Consider the following 18,248-nt stretch of genomic DNA (forward strand, 5'->3'; position numbering starts at 1 on the left):
CCAATGGGGGCTAGAAGAGGCAAGCATTCTGCAGTCTGCAATTCAAGTTTCTAGGACCTCCCCTTTCACTCTGAAAATGGGCCACAAGAGCCAATTTTAAATATGATCTTCATGCTTTGAGTCAGACTAGAAGTCAATAATTGCTGTAGCATTTTAGTCTAAAACTAATACTATTGGAGTAAAGTTAACTCCCCAGTAGCATTAGTATTATTAGACTGAAGGCTAATCTCAGGGGTCAGTGTCATTAGCTACATCAGTGCTCAAGCCAGCCAAGGATAAAATGAAGATCTGCCTGATCAGCTGCAGACAGCATCTCATTTTGGTGAGCTAATGGGTTGATCTTTGGTCATTACTATCCCTTTTCCCTTTCCTATTCTGAACTTATAGCCCTAGGGAGAAAAGTGCTTTACTTCTATTCAGCTAGTCAGGTAACAGGTCATAGCAGGAGGACTATGATAGCCCTGGTGACAGATATGAACACAGGCACCCCATTATCTTGAGGTAGTCCAGATGAAAGCTTGCATAATATGCACAGCCCTTTGTATCAATATAGCCTGTGTATTTTTTGGTGGTCCTGAAATCACCAGAGGATGAAAATGCAAAAGTCTGGCTATACTGATCCCCTACAGCAGTCAGTCTTCAAAGACTGGGTACAAGGGAAGAAGTGGTTTTTACTCATGTTCAGGAGGCTGAAAAAGAAATTTGGACTTATGAAGTCTGAGAGCTTATGTAGACTGAGCATCTTCCCTTTGATTCAACAGATGGGCAGGGCATTTGGGCCTAGGGCCCTCCCTCTTGGCTTGTGCCAACTGAGTCCTATAAGGCTGATTGACCTACACCCTATGAAACAAACATACTTTGCTGCAAACTTTTTTATATTGAACAAAAATCTGTACTGTACTTCTAAGTTACCATGCTGCACTAAGACACTGTTCAGAACCCTCCTAGAGGGAGAGGGCAGACAGCAGCCTTTAGACAGACTGGCATGCTGAGGCTCAGTGATCTACAGCCTAAAACCCCTGCCCTGAGAGGTGAAAGCTACAAACCCAAAACCTGCCTCAGCAGAGGAGGCTGGTGGGCAAAGGGGCAGTTAGCCCATAGCTGGGACAGCTGGCACTAATTAAGAGCTCAAGCTTTCCTCTCCCCACCCCCCTTACCACTCTAGAGTGCAGGCTTCACTTCCTCCATGCACAGACTCAGGCTGTTTCTTCCAAGCTTGCACAGCTTGGTTCTAACCTGTCCTTGGATAGCACAGCTGGCTTTTCCTGAAGGGGTACCTGGATGAAGAGGGAGCTGTTGGTCCTCTCAGTTGGAGTGTATAAAGCTCACTATTTACTGAGCAACCAAGGAGTCTGACAGCAACTTAGACTAAGTCAAACATGTCTAATTGGTGGGCAGGAGGGGGTGGGAAGACAGAAAATCTTCAGTGTAAGGACAAGGGACAAGATGAAAACTGAGTATGAGACTTCTTGTTCCAGCTTGTGACAGACACTATGTCAAGCTCTTTGTACAGTTCCATTCCAGCTGCCACAGAGGCAGACATGTTTATTTTGCTCTATATCCCTGCAGATGTTTGAAAGGGCCCTGAGCATGCAGGTATGCTAGGGAGTGCTGACAGTGTAGCATGCTGCACCCTAAATATGCCCATGTTGTGTGCACTAATACAGAGGCCACAATTCAGTGGAAAAACCAGCACTTCTGCTGTAAGGGACACTGGTAACTTCACACAGGGCCAAACATGAAGGACCCTCTTTCTCCCCCCAGTAAGAACTAGATCCAAGTCACAGGTCCTTCATATACTTTTATTCAGAGGTTATATTCTTTTGTTTTAGAGTTTGTCTTTGCCAATACTTTACTCCAACAAAAACCAGAGCAATAGCACCAGCTCCTACTGCAACCATCATCATTTGCTCCCATTCCTGGGACAGGAGATCTCTAGTCCATTGGGAGCCTGTGAGAAGGAATGTATGGTCAAGCAACAGTTCAGGCAAAGGTGATCTATGAATAATCCACCACTTAATGGTGACTAGGTTCCTACTCTATTTCCATTGCTGGAAGTGCATGGGTACAGTGTTGCAGTTAGTTTAATCTGTACTTCTAACTTCCAGATTCTAGTGGCTATAAGATGTTAATGCTAGGTAAGTTATAAGACAGAAGGGGGCTAACTTAACATTGTAGAGATCAGTTTGCAAGCTCCTTAGCTATTGCACTGCTCTCAACTCCCCCAAAGCTGTTTTAATAGACATTGTCCCAGTTTGCTAGTCCCACCCAAGGAGGGGCTGATGTGGACCCTCAGATTTAAGGTCACCAGTTCCTTCCCTAGGGCACAAAGGGAGGGGATCCCTAGCAACTGCAGGCTTCTGAAGCTCCTCCCTACTGTGCATCCAGAGTCCCATTTCTCCTGGGCTGGAAGTGATTTAGTTGGGGTTGGTCCTGCTTTGAGCAGGGGGTTGGTCTAGATGACCTGAGGTCTCTTCCAGCCCTAATCTAGGATTCTATGAAATTGCAGGCAGTCTGAGAGTTAGCAGAAAGGGATGGAAAGCTATGTTACTCAGGAGGCCAACACTCCACTGGTGAACCCCAAACCCTATCCTGGTTGTTCTATGAAGACATCATAGTTTGTCATATTGACACTCAGGCTTTTGTTCTACTCTAGGAGTCAACCAGTTCTAAACCAAGTAGAATCCAGGTCCTAGTTTTCCCCTACAGCACTTGTCTTCCAAGCTAGATGAGCAGGTTTATTTAAAAGCCTGCAGTAAGAATGGGAGGTCCAGTAATTATGTCCCCAAAGAAAAGGGGGACCACCATTTTAGTGGTACAATCCTCCACTCATCCCCAAAGTCATACCCCAATTCTAGGGGAGTGTTGCACTACAGTAGAACCATTGAATATGCTGGGACAACCAGCACCACCTCCATTTACTACCTTTCTGTTCAAGGGTCTGATCCACTTCAGTGTTCTGGAAGTCCACAGGTCCTTCTGTGGTCACCAAGTACCTTGGAGCATTTTCTGAGGCCTGCTTCTCAGGTGCTCTTCTTGCTGTTTGGAGACAAGGAGACATTAGTACCAGAGTGTGGTGGTTTTCATCCTTATTAGGAAGGCCCTGTACACCCCCATCCTACTCTAGGTCTCAGGCCTTGCCTCCCCCATCCTGTTCCTCACCTATGCAGGTTTTCCTATGTAGTCCATGTCTAGGGCATGGCTTCCAGTGTTTGTTCAGACCATTACTCAGTCATCCTCAAAACCCATCACTGCAACACCAAAAAATGAGCCTCCAAATATTCCTCATTGTCAAGTAGCTCTTGTGTATTGTTTTAGTATCTCTGGGGTAGAGAGCCTTTTAGAGTGCCATGCCAAAACTGATATTAAGTGAGCTGTCAGATTTAGCCTTAACCTCTCCTGAAGCTCCTCACTTTGGAGGGAGATCAGTTATACTCCTGAGAGTACCCATAGATACCCCATCCTTCCAGGTGACCTTGGCATCTCTCCTTGGACCCAGTACAATCAGTCTTTCCTACTCCCTAGGGAAAGTTAAAGCCATGTTGCTCAACTAAGAGTTATTTCCAGCCCACAGAAAGTATGACCTTGGGAAATAAGGGCACAAGACCTTTGAAGCCCTCTATCCTCAAAAAGATGTTTGTGCAAGCATTGTGCCTCTGGCCCCATCCTGAAGTTAGGTATATAGCTCTTACCTCTTGTCATGGTGCAGAGAGTTTTGCAGGATTCCATTGCAGATGGGACACATGCTGAAGCACTGCAGTGAAAGTAGACCTGTAAGGGAAGATGCAAGAGGTAGACTGAAGAAAACCTCTGAACTTTTAGCTAGTAACCATAAAATTATGGTTTTGCAAAGTATTATTTCATCAAGTAAGCAGCCAAGTCTCCCCAATCTCCCCTGGGAGACCCAGAACTGACTGAAGGGGTGGGGAAGTAAAGACTGTTAAGTGTTTAACATTAGAGGGGTTGGAACAGCAAGGTATCTGGATCCAAATAGTTCAGTGTAAGGAGTGAAGGAGACTGGCTGCTAAAAAAAAAAAAAAGAGTCCTAGCTTGTTGCTAATTAGGACATCTGGATAGGTGGAAGCCACCAAAGCCACTTGGAATTTCTGTTCAGAGCTTGGTAGACCTTGCAGTGCTGGAAAGGAGGTGCAGGACCCAAGACTAATGCTGCAAGACCAGTCAGGCTCCTTCCTAAATCATAATTCTGTAGTGTTTTCAGTGTGTGTGGGGGGGGTTGTGCCATTAATAGATTAAACATGATTCTACCAAGTTTTAACTCAGTATGGGGATCTTTCCAAGCATGACCAACAAGCCTGACACAGGATCTGAAACAAGGCATTTTGAACTACATAAGACTTACTGGTCCACTAAGTGCCTTCTGGGAGGCAAGATCCACAAAGGTAAAGGTGTTGATGATGAAGCGCTGGTAATGTGATGGGAATTGCAGCCCTGAAGCAGCTCCCACAGGGATGAGCTTTGTTTGGTAGTTGTCACCTGTGTATGGACACCTGAGAAAGGCAAGCTGCAGTGAGACAGGAGCCCACTAGTAGCCTTCCACAGCCCCATACATTTCCTGAACCAGTCACTTACCCATCCACTAGAATGGGCCACTGTGGCTGCTGCATGGGATTAGTGCTTGGGGTGGCCCAGCATTGGTGCAGAACCAAAGCTAGGTTTGGGTCTGTTCTTTGCAGGATTCGGACCTCCATGTAGACTGGATCCCGCAGAAGTTTAGTCACAGGATAGTCACTGTTGACATAGTATCTACTATACTGTTGGTCTGTAGGATGAGAGTTACAGTCTTAAGCAAGAGTGAGATCAGGACATAATGGAGAACTGTCTCTTTAGGGTCCACTGTGGTAAGTCTTGGTTCTATAAACACTTGGATATGGGGAGCTTTGCACAGGAATTCCCATTGCAGATCAGACCAGTGCTCAAACTAATTCAGAATCCTGTCTGACAGCAACTAATACTATTCCATAGCTATCCACAACTGAGGCATCTATTTTCCCCATAAGGAAAAGACTCCAGTAAACTGAGGAAGAGGGGACATTTTACAGTCAGGAAAGAGAAAGTGCCTGCTATTGCAGGTTCTTCTGTGAGCTGCAATGACTTGGACATCAGTTGATCACAAAACCATGCTAGTTCTTTGGATCTTCAGACCCTGGGAAAACTGCTAGTAACATCTCCCTGTTCTATATACAGAATGTTGCCACTTCAGGGCTCTAAGACTTAAGTAGCAGCTCCCTGTAGGAACCACCAATCTGCTAGGACATTGAGAACTTGTTTTTCCATCCCCCACCTCCAATCTGGTTGTTGGCAATGGGAGTTCTCCAGAAAGAGTACCCAGGCATGGTGGGCTCCAAGCATTTTAGCCTCTGCTAAGGTAGATGTCACTTACCTGTGGCAATCCTCAGCTCCAGAGTGAGGGGGCCATACTGAGTGACTGGTGGAGGTGGTGGCAAGGTGAAGACCTGCACATTGAGTGGAAGGAAGTCCCCAGTGGAGTAGCTGCAGCTGACATGTAGCCTGGTGTGCACAGGAAGAGTCAAATGAGTGTTCTATTCCCCTTAGCAGCCAGCTAGGGCCATGCTGTGCAGTGCATCTCCCTGTCCCATGAGGGAACCACCTGACCACCATCAACTAGTCATGTAGAGGAAGAGATTCACAAGCAATTTCAGGAGTCTCTTCCAAGGTAGAAGAGTTACAGCTACAAGGGAGATCAAATGCATCAGGAGATATGGGGAGGCTTTCAAGTCCTAGTCCCTCCTCCTGTGCCATAGTTTTAGTCATCCTGTCAGGTGAGACAAGCTACTTGGTCATCCCAAGCCCATCCCAGCAGCCAGTCAGCTGCATACACTAGGGTGTTGGTCCTGTTCCTCCCAACTCCCCATATTCCCCACCCCAGAGTCTGCCTCAGGCCAACTCTATACACAAAGGTTTGATGTAACTCTAGGCATTAATTTAGACTAGTACAGTTATACTGGAATTCCCCCCATAGACATTTATTCCTGTCCAAAAGTGGCTTCTGTTAAGCTTGTTACTGGGGAAGGATTTAAGTTGACTTGTAAAGACTGTCCATATAGGGTTCCCCCAAACCCTGTATTCAGGGGATTGGTAGTAGCCCTCTGCAGAGGAATGCAGATGGCAGTGTTGTGGCTAGGAAGTCCCTTCTTAAACATGCAGGCAGATCCACTCCACCTGCAGATTTCTGCCCTTCAGAACAATATTAGTAGAGTCTTGTCAGGTTAACAGTGCTCCTGACCACCACCAGAAGGTCAGAGGAATCTAGACCATCCTTCCCATACAGGCCTCCCCAGAGCTTAACACACACAAGTACCTGAAGGTGCTGTCCCGGGTGATAGACCCTGTGCTCCAGCTTCTCACATCCCTGTCTGCCACAAGCTGATTCTCATACACACCCTGGTCTCCAGCTCCCTGTACAGAAAAGGGATTAGCATTAATCATTGCAAGGACTCCAGAAGGGTATGGTCCCAAATTGGAAGAACTTGGCATTCTTGAGTATCCAGCTCTGCCTTTTGGCTCTTGCCTAAAGTAAGAGAGATGCAGAGTTAGTGGTGAGTGGCCTGAGCCACTGAGCCAGAAATAAGGGGTGATTTGCTCCCCTGGATGTTCATTTAAGAGGGAAAGCAGAGGCATTCCCTTAGTGGCTACTTCTCATTCACCCAGACACTCCTTCCTAGGTGTCCACCTCTTCAACCTGAATTTCTAATAGCCATGAAATTTATTGAAGAAACAAACTAGTTTATCCCACTCAGACCCTGACAAGCAGCAGCAAAGACCACCCCCCAGCAGAGAAGAGAAGTCATGGAAGGCCATCTCCCTTTCCTGCTGCCCTCTTACCTGGAAAGTAGTTCCACAAGCAGAGAGTGGGAATCTGTACAGAACAAAGGCATTACTCTTGGCCACAGGGATACAGCTACTGCCATGCCCACTGACCAGATGCACAGAGTCCAGGATCAGTGGTGGCAAAGTCACATCTCTAGAGACTGCTATGGAGAACTGGCCATCAGTTGTACACTGTGCTGTCACTGAAAGACAAGCAGCAGAAAGACTTGGTTAGACTCTATACAGAGAATGCTGCCATCTTGTCCCTCAGCAAGCCTCTCTTCAAACAGATTTGCTCCCTGTAGTACCCAGCAGAGCCAACCTTAGCTTTCCCAAGTCAGATGTGGCCCAAAAACAGAGGGAGAGTCTTTGCTCTTTAAATATTGATCCCTTTCAGTTGGGAAAGGATGCAAACTAGTCATCCAACAATGGCCTCTTTCTGCAGTAGGTGTTGGAGAATAAGTATGATGGTCCTTCAGAGCAGCAATTGTGTTTATAGTTATAAACCTCCCCATCTTAACTGAGGCCTGTGGAAGATATGCACCAAACTCACTCACCTTGGATTTTTTGTATTCTTGTCATCTTGCTAATCATGTGACACCTACAGGCATGCCTAATGCACAGTGGTGTGATGGTGGCAGGTTTACTTTGGGAGGAGGGGAACAGTTTTGCAGACCCACCCAAAGTTACCAAGGCCAGCTCCAATGCTATCATTTCCAGCCCTTCCCAAGGTTTTATTAGTGATGAGATTTAATTCTGCCTCCTTCCCATGAGGGGATGGAACCAGCCAGGAGTTTTAGACAAGTCTCACTAGGTTTAGGATCTGACATTTACAAGCCTGACCCTGGCTGTGTAGAGAGAGTTTAAGGCAGCAAACTATCAAGGAATGCCTGCTAGGAGTTTGGCCACTCAGCCAGGCCCTCCAAAGTTAATTGGGAAAGTTCACCAGCAGCAACAGTTATGAAAGTCAGCAACGCATGGATTATGGTCTGAGACTTTAGGTGTGGAGGAAGGACAGCTCTGTGCCCTTTGATGGTGTTTGCTTGCACGAGACCTAGCATTTCATCCAGATTTGTGCTGGAAATGGCCCAACTTGATGATCACTTTAGATAAGCTATTACCAGCAGAAGAGTGTGGTGGGAGGAGGTATTGTTTCATGGTCTCTGTGTATATATAATGTCTTCTGCAGTTTCCACAGTATGCATCCGATGAAGTGAGCTGTAGCTCATGAAAGCTCATGCTCAAATAAATTGAGGAGTCTAAGGTGCCACAAGTACTCCTTTTCTTTTTGCGAATACAGACTAACACGGCTGTTACTCTGAAACGTGTCTTGCCCTGGTTCATGTACCATTCTGGGGCCCTGGTCTGAGACTGGCCCCTGGATATGCCCACTGCTGCTGCACCCTAGAAGGAAATAAGCACCTAGGGAATTTTTACTTTTGGAAAAAACCTCAGGCACCAAGTGTCATTAGGTGCCCAAAGGGCTCAGTGGACATTGTCAATTGCAGTGGGGGAATTCAGTGCCTATGTTGTTCCACCCTTAGTGTTTCAATTCTTGAACACAAGCCATCAGACCACATCTGGGTGTTTGAGACAGCTATCCCAATTTAGCATGGGATACAATTCTACATGGGAAGTTAATCCCCTTCTCCAGTTTAATGGAGAATCAAAAGTTGGGCAAGGAATTGGTTAAAGGGGAAGCTACAACAAGTTATGCTGAAAGGTGAACTGCCAAGCCAGAGGCTAGTTAGTAGTGGAGTTCCTCAAAGACTGGTTTTGGATCAGTCTTAAGACGTCTAATAGTAACCTTGGCACAAGAAACGGGAGTGTACTAATAAAATTTGTAGATGACAAAGTTGGGAAGTATTGCCCATGTGGAGGAGGACTGGAATATCCTACAAGAAGATTTGGACAAACTCAAACTGGAGGAATAGGATGAAATTTAATAGTCCCTAACTTCTGCTTTTCATTAACAAGAATTTTTGCTATAAGCTATGGACTTATCACTTGGACGTGACAAAGGTGAAGACCCCCAGGTGTATTAGTCAGCCTGTTCTTGACCATGAGCTGCCAATGTGACGTGGTTGTGAAAAAAGCTAATGCAATCCTAGGATGCATCAGGTAAGTATTTCTAGTAGAGAGAGGGAAGTTATTGCCATTATACAAGGCACTAGTGAGGCCCTCATCTGGAATACTGTGGCAGTTATGGTCTCCCATGTTTAAGTCTAACTGGTCATCCTAGAAACCCTTCTCTGTACCTGTTCCAGAGGAATGGAAAACCTGCCTTGAGAGGAGACTTGTTAGGCTAAATAAGCAAATTCCTTAAAACAAAGGCTGAGGGGAGATGAATGTATTTATAGAGAGCAATCGGAGTATAACAGGGAGAGACAGTTGAGTTACACAAGTTAAGGCCAGGTGTTGGCAACACAGTGTGTATAAACTGTCTATCAACCAGTTTAGATGGTATTAGGCAAAGGTTTCTAACTTTCAGGAGAGGGACGATTTGGAACAGCCTTCCAAAGGGAGTAGTGCAGGGGGAACCCAACCCTAACTGCCTGCAAGACTGAGCTGGATAGAAATTTATCAAAGGGAATGGTATGATGCCTACCTACAATGGCCTAAAAATTTGCCAGTAGCGCTTGCAGATGTTCCACCTCCAACAGCTGGAGGTGGAACGCTAGATGGAAGGGCATGTGTGACCCACAATGGGTCATGTGGGTTGCATACGATACCACCTCTATGGCAATGAGGATGTCACACGGGCTGCAGCTCTGTGCAGATTGGGCTGCAAGCAGTTCATGGGTCACAGGTTTAGTGGATCTACCCACATGTGCTTGATCTAACTCAGCGGTTCTCAAACTGTGAATCACAACCCCCATTTTAATAGGTCACCAGGGCTAGTGTTAAACTTTCTGGGGCCCAGGGGTGAAGCCTGAGCCCTACCACCCAGGGCAGGAAGCAGCTAGGTGGCAGGGCTTAGGTTATAGGCCCCCTGCTAGGAGCTGAAGCCCTTGGGCTTTGGCCTTTGCCCCCATGCCCAGGTTGATGGGCTCAGGCTTCTGTTCCCCTCCTGGGGTCTTGTAGTAATTTTCATTGTCAAAAAGGGGGTTGCAGTACATGAAGTTTGAAAACCCCCTAGTCTAACTGATTGCCATGTGGTGTCAGGAAGGAATTTTCCCTGCATCAGCTTGGCAGAGGTCCTAAGGGTTTTTAAACTGTCTGCAGCACAGAGCATGAGCACTTGCTGGTTTAAATTAATGTAAATGATGGATTCTGGGGAACCTGAAGTCTTTAAATTAAGATTTGAAGACTTCAGCAACTCAGCCAGAGGTTATGGATCTATTACAGAGTGGGGTGGGCAGGTTTGTGCCCTGTGATGTACAGGAAGTCAGACTAGATGATCATGATGGTCCCTTCTGGCCCTAAACTTTAGGAGATGGTGCTAGCCAAATTCCAGTGGAACAGCCTCATGGTAGCGCCAGCTCTGAAGGTAGCATTCCCAACTACACTAGACACCTGGTTAAGATGCTCAGATTCCACTTGGTCACTCCAAGATACACCTTTCGGATTCCAACCCACCTGTGTTGCCATAGTAACAAGGAGCAACAGGGTCACCAAGGCTATAGCAGCAGCCTTTCCCTTCACATTCTTCCTGAGACACAGGTGGTGTAGCACAAGGCAGCCTGTCTGGGTGCAGAACAGCTGTGCACACGCTAGTACTTGGAGCATCTAGAGCTGGAGAGAGGAGAAATGTTAGTTCAAGTCAAATGAACCCTGCTCCACTTGGAGCCATATAGCAGAGTGCCTGTCTCTTCTAGGCACTGTGGCAGCCCATGTTCACTATGCATCAGTCTGGCCTCCCATGTATTCTAGGCTTTTGAGGCACCACAGCCACCTGAGTCTCTAAAGAGCACCCAACACCAAGTGATGTGGCAAACCAGCACACTAAGGTACATAGTGTTTCTTCCCCCTGCCACCCCACCCCAGAACAGCAGCCAGTACAGTTTCAGGCTGGGACATTGGAACCTAAAATTGTACCTGGCAGGTGGATTGGGCATCTCAGTTCTTCTTCATGGAAAGATACTTCCCCAGTGTCATCTATTCCTTTAATCCGGATAGTCATGAGGAAATAACCATTCTGCAGAAAGAGCGGGTGGAAACCAAACCAAGGTGATTAGAGCTTCTCCACCCCTCCTCCTGTTCCTAAGAAAGGAAGAGTATTCCCCCCCCCACTCCATCACAAGTTAACCAACCATACTCCTTCAATGGGTGGACTAATGGGGACCACACCAAAGCCCATTCTGAGCAGAGTGGCTTTCAGACCCAGGATTTTGAGGACCATGAACATGTTATGGAGAGTGCTTAGCCATCCAGAAGCATCTTCCATTTCTCAGTGACATACCAGGTCAAGTTTGTGAACTCTGGCTCCTAAAGCTGCCTCAGGTGGCATTATACCCTCAGCTGAGGTGAGACAATTAGTTTGATGGTCTAAACATTTCACCTGGAGATGGACCCCAAGTCTGTGTTCAAGTCCAGAATCTTGAGTACTTTGAGCTGTTGGTTAGCTGTGATTGATAGTCATAGTATTAGGTCTTTCCACCCCCACATTTCCCCCCAACCCCCGCCCAAGAACCCAAATTGGGGAGCACACAAACTTTCAACTCAGCTGCTCCAAGTTGTGGTATACAACCTTGTAATTCTTTAAAAAAGTGCAGGAGTAGCTTACATGTTGGGTCCAGTTCTCATCTGGCTTCTGTCATGGAGACTCCATTATGGAGTATATCTAATTTTTGTAGATGGGAAAGGACAAGCAGGCTCTGTGTTAATTCAGAGTCACTGCTCCCTCCCATAGACTTCAGGTGCAAGTAAAGTCTCATTTATACTGTGGAATTTAAGTCAAGAGTGATGGTTGACATTAGCCAACATGCAAACACACTTCAGAAACAGGGCATTTGTTTGTATTTTGAAACACTCCTTAATAGGAAGTAGTCTCATCCAACTGAAGAAATTTTTTTAGCTTATTAAAAAAAAGTGTTACCACCAGCGCTTACAAGTGAGGAGTAAAATTCTAGTTATAATGACTTCACACTTGTTTCCTCATGGACTGCAACGGTCTCTAGAGAGTGGACAATAGCAAGGTACAGGACACCTTAAATGGGAGAAGGAAGCTTGCTAAGTCTTGGAGCAGCTTAACTTGAAGACACTAGCAGTCTGGATTGAGAGAAAGCTCCCTCCTTTTCTAGTAGGAAAGGTTTTCCTTTGGTTTTAAGCCGCCATTTGGGATTGTTGGATTGCAGCCACATTCTTCCTCCCCATCCCACAACCCTTCCTCCTCCCCCCACACAACTAAATACTGTTCCTAATAGCCAGAAAACAGGATATCCAGGTAACAGTTGTGCATCCCTTTGCTATTCCTTGCAGACAGAAGTGGCCCTACCTTCTTGATGAAGAAACACCCAGTGTAGGGAGCAGTGACAATCATTGAACCATCCTGTTTCTGAGAGATGAGGACACCACACGTAGAGTTGGACAGAGGATGAGGCAGTCCTTCCAAATCTAGGAAGGAAGGCTAGAGTCAGCAGACAATAGAGAATCCTGTGGGACAAACATATCCCAACAGCTGAGCTACCCACAACTGCTCAGTGATGAAATAGGAAGGGTCCAACATGTATGGATCAATCTATCCAATTATTGAATGATATGGAAGAGAAAAAGTTGTATACTGCCCCTCACAGAGGTTTGTTTCAGTAAGTAGCCCTACAGCAGTGGTTCTCAAAGTTTTGTACTGGTGACCCCTTTCATGTAGCAAGCCTCTGAGTGCAACCCCCCCTTATAAATTAAAAGCCACTTTATATATTTAACACCATTATAAATGCTGGAGGCAAAGCAGAGTTTGGGGTGGAGGCTGACTGCTCACAACCACCCCATGTAATAACCTCACAACCCCCTGAGGGGGTCCCAACCCCCAGTTTGAGAACCCCTGACCTACAGAGAGCAAATTCTTCAATACTAACCCTAAGTAAAGAAAGGGTTCAGTGCCCTTATGCATTCCAGCCCATGCAAGCTCATAAGCTATATGTAAGGGGACTGTTGCCCCCTTACTAACATTCTGTGGGGGTGTTTTGGTTGGCTAGCTCCCAGTACTAAAAGGGGAAGGGTTGATGGGAAGTCAGGACCCTGAGACTGATAGTCCCCAGGAACAATAGGGAGAGGCCAGTGCTCCAGGTCAGCCTGAATGACAAGGTGGGCAGACTACTCAGGGAGTCAGGAGGCAAGGGGAGGGGAGGTTCCATCCCCTGTGTGAGCTGGAATTGCCTGGGTCAGACAGAATGGGGACAAGCTAAGGAGAAAGCAGTGGCCCCAGCTAAGCTGGGGAGCAGAGCTGTGCCAGAGCCAGAGGGGCCAGAAAAGCAGCCCAGAGAGAGCAGACCCTGTCCTGGGAGCAGACCGGCAGCCCCAAAGCCGGGGGCACAGCCCAGAGAGAGCAGACTTGCCCTGGGAGCAGAGCTGCAGCAACCAGAGCCAGAGGGGGCCAAAGAAACAGCCCAGGGAGCTGGAGGCAGAGCAGCAGCAGCAGTGCAGAGACCAAGTGGTGCAGCTGGGGCTGGAGCAGTCTGGAGCTGGGTGCGGTGAGCAGCTGGGGAGAGCGAGGGGGACCCTGGGCAGCAGGCTCAGCACAGGGAGATGCCTCCGCCAAGAGGCTCTGCAGGCCAGGCGTGGATCGTAACCCCGACAAGGCAGGGGCAACACTGGGAAGAAGGGTCCTACCACTTCGAGCCTGAGAGCGTGTGGTCACCACCAAAGCAAGTGTCCAACCCACAGCATCCCTGCAGCACAGCCAGGGCCTGGGACTTACAAGGAACAGACTGAACTGCCCTGACATTCCAGAGACACTGTTTGTGATGATCCCTGCCACAGAGCGGGGTGATGTGTTTCCGTTAACCTTTCCCATTTCCCCTTATTCTTTTTAAAATTAATTGTTGATTAAATAACTTGCATTTGCTTTAACTTGTATGTAATGGTCAGAGAAGTGCCCAGTGCAGAGAGAGCCCCCTGGAGTGGGGACACCCTAGCCCCTGTCCTAGGTGAGCACAGCAGGGTTGGGGGTCAAGCCCCCCAGGAATCCTAGGCCCAGCCTTGTTGGGGTTACGAGGACTCTGCCAGACAGGAGAGTGGAAGGGGAGTCCTCAAGGGCAGGGAGGCCACTGGGTAAAGGAAGTGGGAGCGAGGACGCAGATCCTTTCGCTAGCCCACCTCACCGGGGTAGTGCAGAAGCCAGGAAAGTTCCCCACAAGAGTGGGACTATTCCCCCGCTTACATAGAGAATAGCTGCAGCTCTAGTCCAAGAATACCAGACTCCACCCACTTGTGATCAAACAGGAAATCTTTGGAGAGAGCCAGGGCTTAGTGATTAAGCCCAGAGCAAGAATCTGGAGGAGCTTCTTAATGCTCATGCCAGGTTGGCTACACCCCTCCCCTGCAACTGTTACCTTAGGCAAGTCACTTTGCTTCTCAGCTCTTCAATGCATACATCTCTAATATGGTGCTAATACCCTTTGAAATAGGGCAGTACAGTTCAGGTTTGTAGAAGCAGTTAGCATAGAAGCACCACAGGACTTGACATGGTGGGCAGCTTGGCTTATGCTCTTTTAGGAGCAAGAGCCTCAAATGTATTAAAAAACAAGGAGTCTGGCAGCACCTTAAAAACTAAGATTTGGGCATAAGCTTTCATGGGTAAAAAAGCCACTTCTTCAGATGCAATAGTATTAAGTCACCAGGACACACCTACAAGGTGTGTGGGGGGAATAGAGTACAACCCCTCAAAGGCAACAGCAATAGGACAAAATACTCCACAGCCTTGCACCTGTGCATCATGGGCTTGAATGCTCTTTGCAGCAGGTCTCCAATGGAGTAACAGGGAAGTCAGGGCAGCAAGTGTAAAATGCTAGCTACCCTTTTGAGTTTATGGGCCAGAGCCTCAGCTGGTCTAAGACAGATCATTTGAGTTTAGCAGAATTATACCACTTTACATCAGTGGAGGAGCTGGCCTGCTTTTCCACACCCACCTTGCACACATACAAACACTTCTACACAGGGCAGATGCCTTGGGGAACCCAGTGGACTGCACTAAAGGGAGGAAGTAAGAGTAAAGCTCCCTCAACTTTACACTTTTATTCACCCAGCTTTATCTTCTAGCCAGATAAGAGGCTGTCTCATTCCATGTAATTCACTTACCCAGAGCACTCAGAAGGGAAATCATCTCAGGATGGTTTTCAGGAAGGGTTAACTGCAAGCTCTTCCAGCCACAATCTAGTAGGCTATGGTCCCATAGTAATACTGCATCTTTAAAGACATTCGGAGCCCCCCAGGCTAAAGAAAGGCAGCTACAAAATATCCAAACTAGACTACCCCAAGAAGTCCCTTGCTGCTTTATTACTCCCATCCTGCTGTCTATCTAGTAGCTCCTAAGGCACCCTCTCCCTGGGGAGCACTCTTATACCCTTAACTGAGCTGCAATTGGGCAGAACAAAGATGCATTTCTGACTCCAGGTGAGACTGCTATGCACCCCTGAGGAGGGCAGCCCAAAATCAATTCACACCTTGCACTCCCTCTCCTGTTTAAATTTTGACAGCACCTGCTCCACATTTAGCCCCTTTTATTTGTTCTGAAGTGACTTTTTGAAATGCAGCTATATTTGCTGAAGAAAAATAAACAGATTTCAAAATGGAAATGGAGGAGGCAGTGTCTGAAAAACCTATCCAATGTCTTAACTGGGTGAACCTAATGGTAAATGAGAGGCCCAGCAAACTAGATGAATGCCAGGGGAAGGTAAAAAGGCTTGACAGAATAGGCAAGGATTTCTGCAGCACTGAGCAATAGAACATGCTACTTGGCAAATAATGCAAATGTTTCCTGTATCCTTAGATGCACATATATGCAGCATTTTTATATTTCTATGTATGCTGTATGTTTTGTAATCATGTCACAGAAAGGATCTATTGTGATTCATATATATGTGCACTAGGGGGATGAGAGGCATTTGCTGTGGAAACCTGGGACCTAGTCATGCTACTATATATCCACACAGATGAACTCCTGCATCTGCTCAGTGTCCCCTCAACTTTACAGGCACATGCATGTAATGCAGTTGGTAGGATAGGGGTCCTGGAGACCCTCAACCTAGCTTAGGCTCCAGATGTGGGATCTCTTACAAAATACAGGGAAAGAGTAATGGGCTGGGGGTTATAAAACCACAGCTGAATAGAAATGACATATCCAAAAAATTTAGAAGAAACATGTTTGCTTGTTTGTTTGTTTTTGTTTTAAAATCACATTACACCAGCACTGAGCTAGGGCATAACCAGGGAAAGTGACTGGAAAAAGGAGGTCAGATCCTGGCCAGTATATAGTCCCTTTGCCCCTAAATAGGCAACTGATGACTTTCCCACAAAATGCCCAGCTGGTGTAAAGCTTGTATAGCTGGCTTTGTGCCCTCTTACTGTGCCTCACATCAGTGTTGGGGGTGTACTGAGGGAGAGTGCTGCTGTGCTTTAGCAATCCACAGACAGAATAATGGCCTCCTGTGCACCTGCACCAGACCTCATGAGTTAGAGCAGCCCTTAGGCTGCTCCCGCTTACTTCTGGAACTGAACTGACCCCTGGTTGGTCCAAAGATCAGGAGTTTTGTGGAGAAGTGTCATATGGCGATTTCCCTTCCCCTGTCCTCCCGCACCTAGGGTTAGGGTGACCAGACGTCCCATTTTTAAAGGGATAGTCCCATATTTAAGCCCTCTTGCAAGTGTCCTGACTTTTTCTTAAAAACAGGCAAATTGTCCCATATTTTTCATCCCCCCTCCACCCCCATTAGTACTGGTGGGTCCTATTGCTGGCTGGATCCCTGCTCCCCAGCTGCCTACCCACCCGTGGCAAGTGGGGAGTCCATTGGCCGATGATGGGGTTTGGTGTGCAAGGCTGGTGGCGGGGCAAAGATGCAGCGTGCCACTCTCCTTGCTGTTCCGTCTGTGCAGCTTCCCCTGTGTGCCAGCTCTCGGCCAGCTCTCCGGCTGGCACTGACTGTGCGCTGTGAGTTGCAGTAGTTGGTGAGTGTGGGCAGGCTGGTTACGTGTCACCTCTGCCACTCACCCATCAGCCCTTTACGTGCTCCCCCTCCCATTGTCCTCTCCCTGCTTTGCTCTGTCACACACACACACCCCGCAGCTCCGCTGCTCCTCTATATCCCCCCATGGTGCTGAGCTCATCAACAGCCTTCCCCCACATCCTCTGGCTGGGCCAGTGCCCCGAAAAAGCCCAAGATCTTCTGGCCTCGGGTGCTGGCCTGGAGGAGCCGAGCCCTGCATGTGCCAAAGCCCCGCACAGCGCTGGCATGGGGAAGCCTCTCTGCCCCTCAGCTAAACTCTGACATGGGGGGGAGGCGATTTCCAGCTTGTTCACAACCCGAATCTGCAGGCTCCACAGCAGCCCCTGGGGCAGGAGCTTAGCTCTCTCCTCGCCCCCACCTCCTGGTCCTGCCTCCAGGGAGCACAAGGCTGCTCTGTCCCCTAGGCACCCTCCTCTGTTGAGCCACTTCTCTGGTTCCCTGAAGCCCCTGCAGTCAGGTTCCCTGGGCCTGGTGCACAAGGCAGCCTTAGGGCTTAACCCTTTCCTGGCTGCTGTGTAGCCAGAGGACAGGAGGTGGCTGGGTTATGTTGGTGGCCAACAGCAGCCTGGAGGTATTAGCTGCCTCTCAACACTGTGGGGACAGGAAGGGACAAGCTGCTTCCAGTTACACAGGAGAGGTGGGGATTCCCACTTTTCTATGATAGCTCAGTGGTTTGAGCATTGGCCTGCTAAACCCAGGCCTGTGAGTTCAATCCTTGAGGGGGCCATTTAGGGTTCTGGTCCTGCTTTGAGCAGGGGGTTGGACTAGATGATCTCCTCAGGTCCCTTCCAACCCTGATTTTCTATGAGCTCTGCAAAGACACAGGCCAGGTCATTCCTTCACCTCCACACCTCCCCTGTGGCTGGAAGCAGTTCCCTTGTAGTCCCTCCCAAAAGGCTGCTGCTGACCACATTCTGGTGTGGACTCTGGCAGAAATATGGGGAGGGGGGACATATGACCCTGCATGCTCCCCCACGTGTTGCCTCGGTAAAATGTGGTGCCAGGTACAAGGAGAGGTGGGTCCATCCAGGGGGCCCAGCCAGGCAGGGAGGGTGGGGTCGGTCGGTCACCCCCCTGTGTGACAGAGGTGTACGGAAGTGTGTGTGTGTCACCCCTCTGTGTGTGTGGGGGGGGAGGAAGAATTAGAAGTGTGTGTGTCACTCCTCCCCGTGTGAACTCTAAAGCCTTAAAGATAAGGTAAATAAAAATAATCCAACTATGCAGTATTTCTTTTTAACA

General features: G+C 48.0%; 1 protein-coding gene across 1 annotated transcript; it reads right to left on the bottom strand.

Moving 5' to 3' along the window:
• Nucleotides 1–1,802: 1,802 nt before the first annotated feature.
• On the bottom strand, nucleotides 1,803–15,292 carry LOC311515251 (zona pellucida sperm-binding protein 4-like; the record flags this gene model as incomplete). Its single annotated transcript, XM_084618197.1, has 12 exons — nucleotides 1,803–1,951; nucleotides 2,926–3,039; nucleotides 3,693–3,771; nucleotides 4,361–4,508; nucleotides 4,591–4,780; nucleotides 5,402–5,529; nucleotides 6,341–6,438; nucleotides 6,865–7,052; nucleotides 10,429–10,584; nucleotides 10,888–10,987; nucleotides 12,287–12,405; nucleotides 15,085–15,292. 12 exons carry the CDS (start codon nucleotides 15,290–15,292, stop codon nucleotides 1,803–1,805), a joined length of 1,677 nt encoding a protein of 558 aa, XP_084474323.1.
• Between the last annotated feature and the right edge of the window lie 2,956 nt (nucleotides 15,293–18,248).

The sequence above is a fragment of the Lepidochelys olivacea genome (assembly GCF_965140295.1).
Source record: "Lepidochelys olivacea isolate rLepOli2 genome assembly, chromosome: 1".
Classification (NCBI taxonomy): Eukaryota; Metazoa; Chordata; order Testudines; family Cheloniidae; genus Lepidochelys; species Lepidochelys olivacea.